The 16,601-nt window shown below is 40.7% G+C and overlaps 1 protein-coding gene across 1 annotated transcript in view; it reads right to left on the minus strand.

Annotated features, from left to right (window-relative positions):
• LOC115170265 (macrophage mannose receptor 1) overlaps positions 1 to 16,601 on the minus strand; it is a 48,251-nt gene that overhangs the window by 14,861 nt on the left and 16,789 nt on the right. The window contains exons 12-19 of the mRNA XM_029726676.1: positions 16,076 to 16,275; positions 14,085 to 14,206; positions 12,506 to 12,581; positions 10,026 to 10,179; positions 3,419 to 3,457; positions 2,807 to 2,970; positions 2,046 to 2,110; positions 60 to 160 (exon numbers count right to left, since the gene is read on the minus strand). Coding sequence (XP_029582536.1) covers positions 60 to 160; positions 2,046 to 2,110; positions 2,807 to 2,970; positions 3,419 to 3,457; positions 10,026 to 10,179; positions 12,506 to 12,581; positions 14,085 to 14,206; positions 16,076 to 16,275 — 921 coding nt within the window. The remainder of the gene's footprint in view (positions 1 to 59; positions 161 to 2,045; positions 2,111 to 2,806; positions 2,971 to 3,418; positions 3,458 to 10,025; positions 10,180 to 12,505; positions 12,582 to 14,084; positions 14,207 to 16,075; positions 16,276 to 16,601) is intronic.

The raw sequence follows: 16,601 nt of genomic DNA on the forward strand, positions 1-16,601 counted from the left end.
TGAAAATAACTCAATGGAAGTTATTATAAGAGAGGATTTTTGTTTGGCCTTTAGCTCACCATTGTAGCTGGCCATGGCAACACAGTTCTCATCATTGTTCTTGAAGTCCGGCTGGTTGTTGTCCCATCTCTGGAATACTACTGGGGAACCGTCCATCCACCTGGACAGAACACAGGACACAATAACTCAGAACACAAGAATTCAAGAACACAGAACATGTGAACTCAGAACACAAAACATAAGATATTGAATATCCCTTTGAGCATAGTGAAGTTATTAATTACACTTTGGATGGTGTACACCCAGTCAACACAAAGATACATGCGTCCGTAACTAAGATGCCGGAGAGGAAGGAAACCGCTCAGGGAGTTCACCATGAGGCCAATGGTGACATTAAACCAGTGTAATGGCTGTGATAGGAGAAAACTTAGGATGGATCAACAATCACAATACTAACCTAAATGATATAGTGAAAAGAAGGAAGCCTGTACTGAATAAAAAATAAGGCAACAAGGCACTAAAGTGATTTGGCAAAAAAATTGGCAAAGAATTTAACTTTTTGCCCTTAATACAAAGTGTTATGTTTGGGGGAAATCCAATACAACACATTACTGAGTACCACTCTCCATATTGTCAATCATAGTGGTGGCTGCATCATATTATGGGTATGCTTGTCATTGTTAAGGACTGGGGAGGTTTTCAGGACAAAAAGAAATGGAATGGAGCGTAGCACAAGCAAAATCCTAGAGGAAAACCTTGTTCAGTCTGCTTTCCACCTGACGCTGGGAGAGGAATTCACCTTTCCGCAGAACAATAACCTAAAACACAAGGCCAAATCTACACTGGAGTTGCTTACCAAGAAGACAGCAAGTGTTTCAGAGTGGCCGATATTAAAGTTTTGACTTAAATCTACTTGAAAATCTATGGAAAGACCAGAAAATGGTTGTCTAGCAATGATCAACAACCAATTTGACAGAGCTTGAATAATGTTTTAAAGAATAATGGGCAAATGTTGCAGAATCTAGGTGTGGAAAGCTCTTAGAGACTTACCCAGAAACACTCACAGCTGTAATCACTGCCAAGTGTGATTCTAACATGTATTCACTCAGAGGTGTGAATACTTATGTAAACGAGATATGTCTGTATTCCATTTTCAATAAATGTGTAAACATTTCTAAAAACAAGTTTGTACTTTGTCATTATGGGGTATTGTGTGTATATTTGTGAGAGAAAAAATACTATTTAATCCATTTTGAATTCAGGCTGTATCAACAGAATGAAGAATAAATCAAGGGGTATGAATCCTTTCTGAAGGAACTGTATGTATATGGTAGTGGGGTATCCCTGGAACCTCCTACTGCATTTTCAACATTTCTGATTAGTCAGGAAGTAATACAAACAACAAATCAAAATCATTTATTTCAATTTTTATATTTTAAGCCATCCTAATTGGGTGGGCCAGTATTCATTCTGGCAGGGCCTCTGCCCAGCCTGGGCCCCTGCCATGGCTTCTCCTCTGCACGAAACATGGAACACAGAACACACAAGACATAGAACACAGAAAGAACACGGACAATACCCAGAAAAAATGCTGCGTTCATGACATGCCGGAATGTTCGGAAATACAACTTCTAAACACGGACCAATGAGTTGTGTGCATTCACATGCTTTGACCTGGCTGAGAACGCCAACTGGCTAATGTCTAAGTAGCTACGTCAACCATGAACAAAAAGCGCAGCCATCACGCTCTCATCCAAATTATAGTGTTAAAAAAAAGGTTCAAATAAATTGATTTGGATAAATAATATTTTGTTAAAGTTATGTTCTTGGTAGGTGACGTCAGAGTTCAGCATGTCTGAAAAGTCTCCAATTGGAGGGCCTTTTAAATTGATTTCTCCCAGAAAGGAAGCTTGTATTTTAGAGTTTCTAAAATGTCATGAATGCAGCAATAGAACAGCAGTTTGACACCACCAGTTTAGAAGTGATATAAAAAACGTTTTATTTTTATTTGTTTGATAATCTTATTTTACTCGTTTTATACTCACCCGAAAGAGCGATCAAGATCAACTGTTAGCCCGATGTAATGGTTTCCCAAACGCTTTTTATTGATCTGAAAAAAGAGCAATTAACATTAGGAACTAGCTGTCTTGGAGTCAACATGGGGTACTGTCTGTTTCGACACCTTGTAGAGTCCAAGCCCCGGCGAATTGAGGGCAAAAGTGGGTGCAACTCAATGTTAGAAAGGCGTTCTTAATGTTGTGTGGATTCAGTGTATATCAGTGGTGGAAATAGTACCCAATTATTATAATTGAGTAAAAGTAAAGATACCTTAATATAAAATGAAAGTCACCCAGTAAAATACTTCTTGAGTAAAAGTCTAAAAGTATGTTTTTAAATATACTTAAGTATCAAAACTAAATGTCAAATTCCTTATATTAAGCAAATATTTTTTATTTACGGCTAGCCAGGTGCACACTCCAACACTCAGACGTAATTTACAAACGAAGCCTTTGTGTTCCGTGAGGCCGTGAGTCTGTCAGATCAGAGGCAGTAAGGATTACCAGGGATTGATTAGTGTGTGAATTGGACCATTTTCCTGTCCTGCTAAACATTCAAAATGTTACTTTTGGGTGTCAGGGAAAGTGTATGGAGTAAAAAGCACATCGTTTTCTTTAGGAATGTAGTGAAGTAGAAGTACTTAAGTAGTACTTTAAAGTATTTTTACTTAAGTACTTTACACCACTGGTGTATATAGCTCTGCCAACGTGTTTGAAGGCAGGACTATAGCGAAACTATAGGTGTTTACCTTTTTCCACAGAAATGTATTTTCTGTTAGTCCGTTGATAACAACAAGGTCCCCATGCCTCTGCTGACAGTAGTGTCTGGCATCCTCCATGGCCAGCAGTTCAGAATTAAAGTAATATTGAGAGCCTCCAAACTCCAGCCAGCCATCCTCTGTCACATTATACTCTAGACAGGATTAGAAAATACTCAAATAAGTTATCTGCTTGGTCTAGACTAGAGACCAAGCAGATAAGTCCCTTCTAGAGACCAAGCAGATAAGTCCCTTCTAGAGACCAAGCAGATAAGTCCCTTCTAGAGACCAAGCACATAAGTCCCCTCTAGAGACCAAGCACATAAGTCCCCTCTAGAGACCAAGCACATAAGTCCCCTCTAAAGTCTAGAGGGGACTTGTCCGCTCGGTCTCTCGAGGGGACTTGTCAGAGACCGTTTGGACTGCATTCCAAAGTTCAAACTAGCATACCACAATGCGTCCTCAAAATATTTATACTTTTAAATGTGGTGAGCTCATTCATTTATTCATTAATTTAAGAGTGATAGACAACTCATCAACACTTGCCATTATTTTCCAGGGAGTCCTGGGAGCTATGGGATGCGTACTGTCAAGGAAACTTACCAGGGACGGTGTTGTTGGGAGGAGGTAGTGGGGTCACTCCTGTATTTCCACAGAGAAAAGAGGAGGAGAATGGAGAAGAGGAGAGAGAAGTCTGTGTTAGCTCACTAAGCTAAAGCCTTCTGGTCCCAGTAAGATTACTAATCATGCACGTGAGGTCGACTAAAATACTTCCGTCCCACAGACAGAGGCGCTACATCCTGAATGTCTTCCTTTTATAGTGTTGCACTTTTGACCAGAACCTCATGGGCGGCGCACCTAGTGGCCGGAGACTTTAATGCAGGGAAACTTAAATCAGTTCTACCTCCTTTCTACCAGCATGTTACATGTGCAACCAGAGAAAAAATAAACACTAGACCACCTTTCCTCCACACACAGAGACGAGTACAAAGCTCTCCCTCACCCTCCATTTAGCAAATCTGACCATAACTATCCACCTGATTCCTGCTAACAAGCAAAAACTAAAGCAGGAAGTACCAGTGACTCGCTCGATTTGGAAGTGTTCAGATGACGCAGATGCTAAGCTAGAGTACTGTTTTGCTAGCACAGACTGGAAAATGTTCTGGGATTCTTCCCATGGCATTGAGGAGTATACCACATCAGTCAATGGCTTCATCAATAAGTGCATCGATGAAATCGTCCCCACAGTGACCGTATGTACATACCTCAACCAGAAGGATACATACCTCAAACATGGAATACAGGCAACATCCGCACTGAGCAAAAGGGTAGAGCTGCTGCTTTCAAGGAGTGGGACTCTAACCCGGAAACTTATAAGAAATCTCGCTATGCCCTTCAATGAACCATCAAACAGGCAAAGCGTCAATACAGGACAACGATTGAATCCCACTACACCGGCTCCGATGCTCGTCGGATGTGGCAGGGCTTGCAAACTATTACGGACTACAAAGGGAAGCACAGCCGCAAGCTGCCCATTGACGCGAGCCTACCAGATGAGCTAAATTGCTTCTATGTGTGCTTCGAGGCAAGCAACACTGAAGCACGCATGAGAGCACCAGCTGTTCTGGATGACTGTGTGATCACACTCTCCGTAGCCGATGTGAGTAAGACCTTTAAACAGGTCAACATTCACAAGGCTGCAGAGACAGACGGATTACCAGGATGTGTACTCCGAGCATGCGCTGACCAACTGGCAAGTGTCTTCACTGACATTTTCAATCTGTCCCTAACCGGGTATGTAACATGAAACATGTTTCAAGCAGACCATCATAGTGCCTGTGCCCAAGAACACCAAGGTAACCTGCCTAAATGACGACCGACCCGCAGCACTCACGTCTATAACCATGAAGTGCTTTGAAAGGCTGGAAATGGCTCACATCAACACCATTATTCCAGAAACCCTAGACACACTCCAATTTACATACCGCCCCAACAGATCCACAGATGACGCAATCTCTATTTCACTCAACACTGCCCTTTCCCACCTGGACAAAAGCAACATCTACGTGAAAATGCTATTCATTGACTGCAGCTCAGAATTCAACACCATAGTGCCCTCAAAGCTCATCACTAAGCTAAGGACCCTGGGACTAAACACGTCCCTCTGCAACTGGATCCTGGCCTTCCTGACGGGCCGCCCGCAGATGGTAAGGGTAGGTAACAACACATCTGCCACGCTGATCCTCAACTCAGGGGCCTCTCAGGGGTGTGGGCTCAGTCCCCTCCTGTCCTCCCTGTTCACCCAATACTGCATGGCCAAGCATGACTCCAACACCGTCATTAAGTTTGCTGACGGCACAGTGGTAGGCCTGATCACCGACAACGACGAGACAGCCTATAGGGAGGAGGTCAGAGACCTCGCAGTGTGGTGCCAGGATAACAACCTCTCCCTCAACGTGATCAAGACAAAGGAGATGATTGTGGACTACAGGAAAAGGAGGGCCAAGCACGCCCCAATTCTCATCGACGGGGCTGTAGTGGAGCAGGTTGAGAGCTTCAAGTTCCTTGGTGTCCACATCACCAACAAACTATCATGGTCCAAACACACCAAGACAGTCGTGAAGAGGGCACGACCACTGCTATTCCCCTCCGTAGGCTGAAAAGGTGTGTCATGGATCCTCAAAAAGTTCTAAAGCTCCACCACCAAGAGCATCCTGACTCGTTGCATCAACGCCTGGTATGGCAACTGAGATGCAGTGCCTTAGGCCGCTGCGCCACTCGGGAGCCCCATATAGCCTCGCTACTGTTATTTTATTGATGCTCTTTAATTATTTGTTATTTTTAGATTTTTTTTTTTAAATATGTTTTCTGTATTCATTGTTTTACTTCAGTTTATTTAGTAAATACTTTCTTAAAACGTATTTTTCTTTAAACTGCATTGGTGGTTAAAACCTCTACGGGCCACGGTGGCAGTATTGAGAATTTTGAAAAAAATACGTGCCCATTTTTAACTGCCTCCTACACCGACTCAGAAGCTAGGATATGCATATTATTAACACATTCGGATAGAAAACTCTCTGAATTTTCTAAAACAGTTTGAATGGTGTCTGTAAGTATAACAAAACTCATATTGCAGGCAAAAACCTGAGAAAAATAGATTTAAAAAAAAGAGAATTTTGTGGCTGTACTATTTAGTGTCATTGTTTATTAGATACCATAGTGAGAAAGGATTCAGTTCGCAACTCCTACGGATTCCACTAGATGTCAGCGATCTTTATAAAGTTGTTTGAAGCTTCCATGATTAACAGGGAGCAAATAAGAATGCATTGAAGTTGACGTCCGTGGGATGTCGTCACTTCCATTATGGCCTGCACCTGCGCAATCATGAGACACGGGACATTTTTCAAAAACGTTTTTCTAGACACAGGTGAGGTCGGGTTGAAACATTACTGACGTTTCACGTTAAAAATGGCTCTAAAGATTGATGCTAAACAACGTTTGACATGTTTGAACAAACATAAATAGATTATTTTTGTAACTTTTTTAACTTTTTGCCGTGACTTCACACACCCCCCCCCGCGCTACTTTTTAGTAGCCACCGAAGCGCTAACAACATGGAACAACTTGGAGTTCTTTGGACATCAATTATGAACTTTGTCAAAAGAAACCACATTTGTTGTGGACCTGGAATTCCTGGAACTGCCAATGGATGAAGATAATCAAAGGTAATGGATTATTGACAATAGTATTATTGATATTACATGGTTACAAGATGATGCTAAGCTAATTAGGCTAGCTTATTGTTCTAAGCACAGCACCTGGTTTATTGCAACTTGTGATTTCCCAGTAAAGTTATTTTGAAATCTGGCAAGACAGTATCATTTACGAAATGTTAAACTATAATTATTTGAATGACAATATTATAATTTACCAATGTTTTCGAATAGTAATTTTGAAAATTGTAACGTTGTTCACCGGAAGCATTTCAGAGAAGAAAAAAATCAGAATTTCACAGCTACTGTAAAATGCGGTTTTTGGATATAAATATGAACTTGATGGAACAAAAAATGCATGTATTGTATAACATAATGTCCTAGGAGTGTCATCTGATGGAGATTGTCAAAGGTTGGTGCATAATTTTAGCTGGTTTCTGCTTTTGGTGACGCCTGACCTTGAATTGAAAATGGATGTTTGTACTTTTGTGGCTATGTACTGTCCTAACATAATCTAACTTTATGCTTTTGCCGTAAAGCCTCTTTGAAAATCGGACAATGTGGTTAGATTAAGGAGATGTTTATCTTTTAAATGGTGTAAAATAGTTGATTGTTTGAGAAATTGAAATTATTAGATTTTTGATGTTTTGAATTTCCAGCCTTGCTAGCAATCCCGTCTCAGGGTTCATTGCTAACCCGTGGCCTCAACAGGTTTTAAGGGCTTGTAAGTAAGCATTTCCTTCAGGGATCTCACACAGTCAGTCATTGAGCCATACATTACAGTACCTTCAGGGATCTCACACAGTCAGTCATTGTTGTCACGGCTGTTCGAAGGAGCGGACCAAGATGCAGCGTTTTTGTAGTTCCACATATTTATTAAAAGTGAAACTGAATGCAATACACTAATAACTTGAAAATATATAAAACAACAAACCGTGACAACACACTACTCAAAAGACAATAACCCACAAACTACAATGAGAAAAACTCCTACTTAATATGATCTCTAATCAGAGGCAAATGAGGATCAGCTGCCTCCAATTAGAGATCAACCCCAAACAATCCAACATAGAAATAGAAAACTAGAATTTAAACATAGAACTAGAAAACATAGATCAGCCCAAAAACACCCCCTGTCACGCCCTGCCCTACTATAAAAATTACATCTTACTAGGGTCAGGACGTGACAGTACCCCCCACCAAAGGTGCAGACTCCGAATGCAAACAAAAACCCAAGAAAGCAACCACAAAAAACACAAAGGGAGGGTAGGGTGGGTGACTAATATCTATGGCGGCGGCTCTGGTTCCGGGTGTAGTACCCCCACCGCCCACTGATCCCCCTGCTTCTGTATGTCCGGAGGAACCAGACCATGGGTCATCGCCGGAGGCTTCGGACCGCCAACCGCCGCTGAAGACTCTGGGTCGCAGAGCGTCGCTGGAGGCTCCGCGCTGAAGAGCGTCTCTGTAGGTTCCGGACTGGGGACCTTCGCTGCAGGCTCCGTGCCATGTGTCATCACTACTGGTTCCGCGTCATGGATAATCACTGGAGGCTTTGTGCCATGGATTATCCCTACAAGCTCCGGGCCATGAATCGTCACTGGAGGCTTCATGCCATGGCTTAACACTACAGGCTCCGGGCCATGGATCATCACTACTGGTTCCGCGTCATGGATAATCACTGGAGGCTTCATGCCATGGATTATCGCTGGAGACGTCGGACCATTGACCATCATTAGAGGCTTCCTTAAGGGGCGCTGGAACTGGTCTCACCGGACTGGGGAGACGTACTTCGGACCGCGTGCTCACATCAGGCACCAGCCTTACCGGGCTATGGTGGCGCACTGGAGGTCTGCTACGTGGGACTGGCATAGGAGGCGCCAGGCTAGTCACACACACCTTCAGGCTAGTGCGGGGAACAGGAACAGGACGTACTGGGCTCTGTTGACGCACTGGAGGTCTGCTACTTGGGACTGGCATAGGAGGTGCCAGGCTAGTCACACACCTTCAGGCTAGTGCGGGGAGCAGGAACAGGACGTACTGGGCTATGGTGGCGCACTGGAGGTAGAGTACGCGGAGCAGGCACAGGGTACACTGGGTCTTGGAGACGCACTGGAGGTCTGGAGCACATGGGCTGCACAACCCGTCCTGGCTGGATGGTCACTGTAGCCCGGCAGGGGCGGAGCGCTGGTACTGGGCGAACTGGGCTGTGCTGGGTAATGAGGGCTGCCGTGCGTAAAGCAGGGACAGTATAAACTGGGCCGAGGAGACGCACTGGCGACCAGATGCGCTGAGGAGGCACACTCTTTCCTGGCTGAGTGCCAACTCTAGCACAGCAACGCTGAGGAGCTTGCACCGATCGCACCGGGCTTTGAATGCGTATGGGCGATACAGTGCGCATTTCCGCATAGCTCGGTGCTTTCCTCATCACCCGCTCCCCGCGGTAAGCACGGGGAGTTGGCTCAGGTCTCCATCCTGACTTAGCAAACCTCCCCGTGCGCCCCACCCAAAAACATTTTTTTGGGGCTGCCTCTCGCACTTGCCTTTCGATGCATATAACGCCTCGTAGTATCGTCGCTCTGCCTTCGCTGCCTCAAGTTCCTCCTTTGGTCGACGATACTCCCCAGCCTGACTCCAGGGTCCTTCCCCGTCCAAAATCTGCTTCCATGTCCATTCCTCCTGCTGCTCCTTCTTACGCTGCTTGGTCCTTTTATAGTGGGTTATTCTGTCACGGCTGTTCGAAGGAGCAGACCAAGATGCAGCGTTTTCATAGTTCCACATATTTTAAAAAGTGAAACTGAATGCAATACACTAATAACTTGAAAATATGAACCCAACAAACCGTGACGCAGAGAGGACAACACACTACTCAAAAGACAATAACCCACAAACCCCAATGAGAAAAACCCCTAATTAAATATGATCTCTAATCAGAGGCAAATGAGGATCAGCTGCCTCCAATTAGAGATCAACCCCAAACAATCGAACATAGAAATAGAAAACTAGAATTTAAACATAGAACTAGAAAACATAGATCAGCCCAAAAATACCCCCTGTCACGCCCTGCCCTACACTACTATAGAAAAAGACATCTTACTAGGGTCAGGACGTGACAATTGCAGCCATACATTACAGTATCTTCAGGGATCTCACACAGCTAGGCATTGAGCCATACATTACAGTACCTTCAGGGATCTCACACAGCCAGTCATTGAGCCATACATTACAGTACCTTCAGGGATCTCACACAGCCAGTCATTGTAGCCCTCACAGTACCTTTAGGGATCTCACACAGCCAGTCATTGAGCCATACATTACCTTTAGGGATCTCACACAGCCAGTCATTGAGCCATACATTACAGTACCTTTAGGGATCTCACACAGCCAGTCATTGAGCCATACATTACAGTACCTTTAGGGATCTCACACAGCCAGTCGTTGTAGACCTCACAGTACCTTTAGGGATCTCACACAGCCAGTCATTGTAGACCTCACAGTACCTTTAGGGATCTCACACAGCCAGTCGTTGTAGCCCTCACAGTCTACATCGTTCCAGGATCCTTCTTCATCCCAGTGAGAGTTCTTCATCTCAGCACAGGACTCCACTCCATTGTAGTTGTTGGGTTCCCCCTCCATCCAGTGTTGGAAGGACAGCTGAGGACAAACACATTTGTAATAGAAATACCTTTCCCATGAGTTAGACTTCTGATCAACAATACTTCAAATCTATCACAGACAATCATGAACATTCCTCGAGGAAAAATATCAGCCAACATGGGAGGCAGTTCAGTTGGAAGTGTTCAGGAACAATACCAGCAACACATTATTATAATTAGCAGTAGTAGTACTACTAGTAGTAGTAGTATTACTATTAGTAGTAGTAGTATTACTATTAGTAGTAGTAGTATTACAATAAGTATTACTAGTAGTAGTAGTAGTAGTAGTAGTGTAACTAGTAGCAGCAGTATTACTATTAGTAGTAGTACTAGTAGTAGTAGTAGTAGTAGCATTACTAGTAGTAGTAGTAGTAGTAGTAGCATTATAATTAGTAGCAGTATTTCTATGACTAGCAGCAGTAGTAGTATTACTATTATTATTATAATTAGTAGTAGTAGTATTACTATTAGTAGTAGTATTACTATTAGTAGTAGTAGTACTAGTAGTATTACTAGTAGTAGTAGTAGCAGTATTTCTATGACTAGCAGTAGTAGTAGTAGTATTTATATTATTATTATTATTAGTAGGAGTAGTAGTATTACTATTATTATTATAACTATTATTTTTATAATTAGTAGTAGTAGTAGTAGTAGTAGTACTACTATTACTAGTAGTAGCAGTATTTCTATGACTAGCAGTAGTAGTATGTATATTTTTTGTAGTAGTAGTATTACTAGTAGTAGTAGTATTACTATTAGTAGTAGTAGTAGTAGTAGTAGTAGTAGTAGTATTACTAGTAGTAGCAGTATTACTATTAGTAGTAGTATTAGTAGTACTAGTAATATTACTAGTAGTAGTAGTAGTAGTATTACTAGTAGTAGTAGTAGTAGTAGTAGCAGTATTTCTATCAGTAGTAGTAGTAGTACTAGTAGTATTACTAGTAGTAGTAGTATTACTATTATTATTATAATTAGGAGTTGTAGTAGTATTACTATTAGTAGTGGTAGTAGAAGCAGTATTACTATTAGTAGTAGTAGTAGTAGTATTACTATTAGTAGTAGTATTACTATTAGTGGTAGTAGTAGTAGTACTAGTAGTATTACTATTAGTAGTAGTAGAAGTAGTATTTATATTAGCAGTAGTAGTAGTAGTAGTAGCATTACCATTATTATTATAATTAGTAGTAGTAGTAGTAGCAGTAGTAGTAGTAGTATTATATTAGTAGTAGTAGTAGTAGTAGTAGTATTATATTAGTAGTAGTAGTAGTAGTAGTAGCAGCAGTATTTCTATGATTAGCAGTAGTAGTAGTATTTATATTACTATTATTAGTAGTAGTATTACTATTATTATTATAATTAGTAGTAGTAGTCGTAGTATTACTATTACCATTATATTAGTAGTAGTAGTAGTAGTAGTATTACTGTTATATTAGTAGTAGTAGTAATAATAGTAGTATTACTGTTTGTAGCAGTATTACTATTAGTTTTACTAGTATTATTATAATTAGTAGTAGTAGTAGTAGTAGTAGTACTATTGTTATTACATTAGTAGTAGTAGTAGCAGTATTACTATTATTATTATAATTAGTAGTAGTAGTAGTAGGACTATATTAGTATAATAATTAGTAGTAGTATTACTATTATTATTATATTAGTATTAGTAGTAGTAGTAGCATTACTATTAGTAGCAGTAGTAGTAGTAGTAGTAATATTACTATTAGTAGCAGTAGTAGTAGTTGTAGTAGTGGGAGTAGTAGTAGTAGTATTACAATTAGTAGCAGTAGTAGTGGTACTATTATTATTAGTAGTAGTAGTAGTAGTAGTGTTACTAGTAGTAGCAGTAGTATTACTATTAGCAGTATTACTAGTAGTAGCAGTAGTATTACTAGTAGTAGTAGCAGTAGTAGTATTTCTATTAGTAGTATTACTAGTAGTAGTAGTTGTAGCAGTATTACTATTAGTTGCAGTAGTAGTATTACTATTAGTAGCAGTATTAGTATTACTATTAGTAGCAGTATTAGTATTACTATTAGTAGCAGTAGCAGTGTTACTATTAGTTTTATAATTAGTAGTAGTTCTAGTATTAGTAGTAGTAGTAGTAGTAGTAGTATTACTATTAGTAGTAGTAGTAGTAGTATTAGTAGTAGTAGTAGTGGTATTACTATTAGTAGTAGTAGTAGTAGTAGTAGTTGTAGTACTAGTACTAGTAGTAGTAGTATTACTATTAGTAGTAGTAGTAGTAGTAGTAGTAGTGGTGGTATTACTATTAGTATTATAATTAGTAGTAGAATTAGTATTAGTATTATTATGTCAACATAACTCACTGGTGAACCATCAGTCCAGGCGTAGCCAGCATTGGGATCCTGAGCACTCAGGCCGATCCAGGAAGTCCCACGACGGCTACAGTATCCAAAACAATATATCATATTATCACCATGGCTACGGTATCCAAAACAATATCATATTATCACCATAGCTATGGTGACCAAAACAATATCATATTATCACCCTGGCTATGGTATCCAAAACAATACTATATTATCACCATGGCTACAGTATCCAAATCAATACTATATTATCACCATGGCTACGGTATCCAAAACAATACTATATTATCACCATGGCAGGGAATACAACTTCTATCAGTGTGAGTTAGCAGTATTACATTATTGGTATGTCTGGGGCCCCACCTAGTGGACCTTGTTTGAGAAAACTGGAAGAAGGTGGAAATAGAACTGTCATATACTGGAACAAACATGTTACTAAACCTTTATAGGTAACAAACATGTTACTAAACCTTTATAGATATCAAACATGTTACTAAACCTTTAATGGTAACAAACATGTAATTTAACTTTTATAGGTTGACTCTTTGGATCCTAGAATAAGACCCGTAGAAGATTTTTGGGGTTGGAATCGTTGCTAATCAATAAAGGTGTGTGTTTGAATATCTGAGTGTTGAACTTTTTAGTGACAGGGGGCAGTATTCGGAAATTCGGATGAATGACGTGCCCAAATTAAACTGCCTACTACTCGGGCTCAGAACGTAGGATATGCATATTAGTAGTATATTTTGATAGAAAACACTCTGAAGTTTCTAAAACTGTTTGAATGATGTCTGTGAGTATAACATAACTCATATGGCAGGCAAAAACCTGAGAAAAAATCCAACCAGGAAGTGGTTTATAGTTTCAAGACTGGACCTATTCAGTATCCAGTGACTTAGGGTTCATTTTGCACTTCCTAAGGCTTCCACTAGATGTCAACAGTCTTTAGAAAGTTGTTTGAGGCTTCTATGGTGAACAGAGAGCGAACAAGTGGAAGTTGGAAGTTGTTGACTCAGGAAAGGATATGGCCTCAATTGCGCGCTTTCACGTGAGAGGTAGCTGTGTTCCTTTACATTTTTGAAGACATTTGAATCGTCCGGTTGGAGTATTATTGAACTTTTATGTTTAAAAGGCCCTAAAGATTGATGCTATACATCGTTTGACATGTTTCTACGAACGTAAATATAACTTTTTTTGACTTTTCGTCGTGAAATCTTCGGCACGCTTCCTACATTTGGAGTAGCTTACTGAACGAGCTAACAAAGAGGACATAAATGATGGACTTTATCGAACAAAACAACATTTATTGTGGACCTGGGATTTATAATGTCCTAACATAATCTAATGTTTTGCTTTCGCTGTAAAGCCTTTTTGAAATCAGACAATGTGGTTCGATAAAGGAGAAGTGTATCTTTAAAATGGTGTAAAATAGTAGTATGTTTCAGAAATTTGAATTATGAGATTTTTACTGTTTTGAATTTGCCGCCCTGCTATTTCACTGGCTGTGTCCCGCAGGTGGGACGGTAGCATCCCACATAGCCCAGAGAGGCTACGTGAGGTTGTTTGAAGAACTTACACATGATGCATAGACTGGAGGTCCGTAGAGCTGTGTATGCTGAGTAGGTCTCCTCCAATCACCCTGCAGAAGTCCCGAGCCTCAAACCAGGTCTTCTCATCTGCACGAGGCCCTGTAAAGAACTGGACCAGACAGACAACCTATTCAGTGCACTACTTTAGACCAGAGCCCTATGGGGTAGTGCACTACTTTAGACCAGAACCCTATGGGGTAGTGCACTACTTTAGACCAGAGCTCCATGGGCACAACACAGGGAAAAGACTGCCATTTAGGACACATCCTGTCTCTGGATCCTGATCTGTTACAGTGAGGAAGAGATCCTTATACTACAGACTGTCTCTGAATCATGATCTGTTACAGTGAGGAAGAGATCCTTATACTACAGATGGCTCTGGATCCTGATCTGTTACAGTTAGGAAGAGATCCTTATACTACAGACTGTCTCTGGATCCTGATCTGTTACAGTTAGGAAGAGATCCTTATTCTACAGACTGTCTCTGGATCCTGATCTGTTACAGTGAGGAAGAGATCCTTATTCTACAGACTGTCTCTGGATCCTGATCTGTTACAGTGAGGAAGAGATCCTTATTCTACAGACTGTCTCTGGATAATGATCTGTTACAGTTAGGAAGAGATCCTTAAGTGACGACAAACCAGGTCATTATCCTAAATGACTTAGAACCTCTGTAGATCAGTTGGTAGGACATGGTGCTTGCAAGACCAGGATAGTGGGTTTGATTCCCGAGACCAGCCATACTGTAAAATGTACGCATGCATGACTGTGGATAAAAGCGTCTCCTGAATGGCAGATATTATTATTATGTTATTATATTGTAGAACCTGGCTGTATAGATGTCAAATGAGGAGAACAACATTAAAACGTCTTCGGGATCGGTGTCCCTCACGAGACGGTTGAGCTAACGTAGGCTAATGCAATTAGCATTAGGTTGTGAGTAACAAGAAAATTTCCCAGGATATAGACATATCTGATATTGGCAGAAAGCTTAAACTCTTGTTAATCTAACTGCACTGTCCAATTTACAGTAGCTTTTACAGTGAACGAATACCATGCTGTTGTTTGAGGAGAGTGCATAATTTTGAACATGAAAAGTTATTAATAAACAAATTAGGCACATTTGGGCAGTCTTGAATTTTGAATAGAAATGCTATGGTTCTTTGGATCAGTCTAAAACGTTACAATACACTGATGCCATCTAGTGGCTAAAATCTAAATTGCACTTGGGATGGAATAATACATTATGGCCTTTCTCTTGAGTTTCAAAGATGATGGTACAAAAAAAATAAAAAAGAAAGGTAAGTTTTTCTTTGTTTTATCTTCTACCAGATCTATTGTGTTATATTCTCCAACAATCCTTTCACATTTCCACAAACTTCAAATTGTTTCCTTTCAAATGGTACTAATAATATGCATATCCTTGCTTCAGGGCCTAAGCTACAGGCAGTTAGACTTGGGTATGTCATTGTAGGTGTCACGTCCTGACCAGTAAAAGGTGTTGTTTGTTATTATAGTTTGGTCAAGGCGTGGCAGGGGATGTTTGTTTTATGTGTTTTTTGGTTAATGTTCTATGTTAGTATATTTCTATGTTTGTTCTAGTTTTCTATTTCTATGTTTAGTTTATTGGGTTGACCTTCAATTGGAGGCAGTTGTTCCTCGTTGCCTCTAATTGAAGGTCCTATTTAGTAGGGGTGTTTTTCCATGGGTTTTTGTGGGTAGTTGTTCCGTATGTAAGCTGTGTGCCTTACAGGACTGTTTTTTCATCGTTGTTTTTGTTTAAGTGTTTATTTTTGTTTTCTTTGTAATAAAGAAGATTAGTATACACATTCCCGCTGCGTTTTGGTCCCATCCTTACGACGAACGTGACAGGAGGAGAAAATAGAAAAAAGGTGCTAATCCTTAAGAGGTTTTAACTCCTCCAGAGTTTGTTACTACAGTCATAATACATATTAGTTTCATTCTAAGTTATGTCTACCTTGAAGCAGAAGTTCCGAGACCCCACAGGATACCAGCCCTCGTGGCACCTGGGAGGGACAGGTGTGATTGGTTCTGGTGTTGGCCCCGCTCCTTCTGCGAGGTGTTTACAGACATACTTCTCCTGATTGGTGCAGCTCAGCACATCCCATAAGCCAGCTAGAGTCCCTGTTGTCATGGCAACACAACCCTGTCTACTGCCTGAGGTCAAAATTGATGCAAAGAGAGAACACAAATACAGAGCAACATTCAGGTTCACAGCTAAGAGCACCTATAAGCATGTTCAATGATATTCAGTTAGATAGAACAGTAGTATGAGACTCCTACTATAGAACTGTAGTGAGACTCCTACTATAGAACTGTAGTCAGACTCCTACTATAGAACTGTAGTGAGACTCCTAGTATAGAACTGTAGTGACTCCTACTATAGAACTGTAGTCAGACTCCTACTATAGAACTGTAGTGAGACTCCTACTATTGAACTGTAGTGTGACTCCTACTATAGAACTGTAGTCAGACTCCTACTA

The sequence above is a fragment of the Salmo trutta genome, chromosome 31, assembly GCF_901001165.1.
Source record: "Salmo trutta chromosome 31, fSalTru1.1, whole genome shotgun sequence".
Lineage (NCBI taxonomy): Eukaryota > Metazoa > Chordata > Actinopteri > Salmoniformes > Salmonidae > Salmo > Salmo trutta.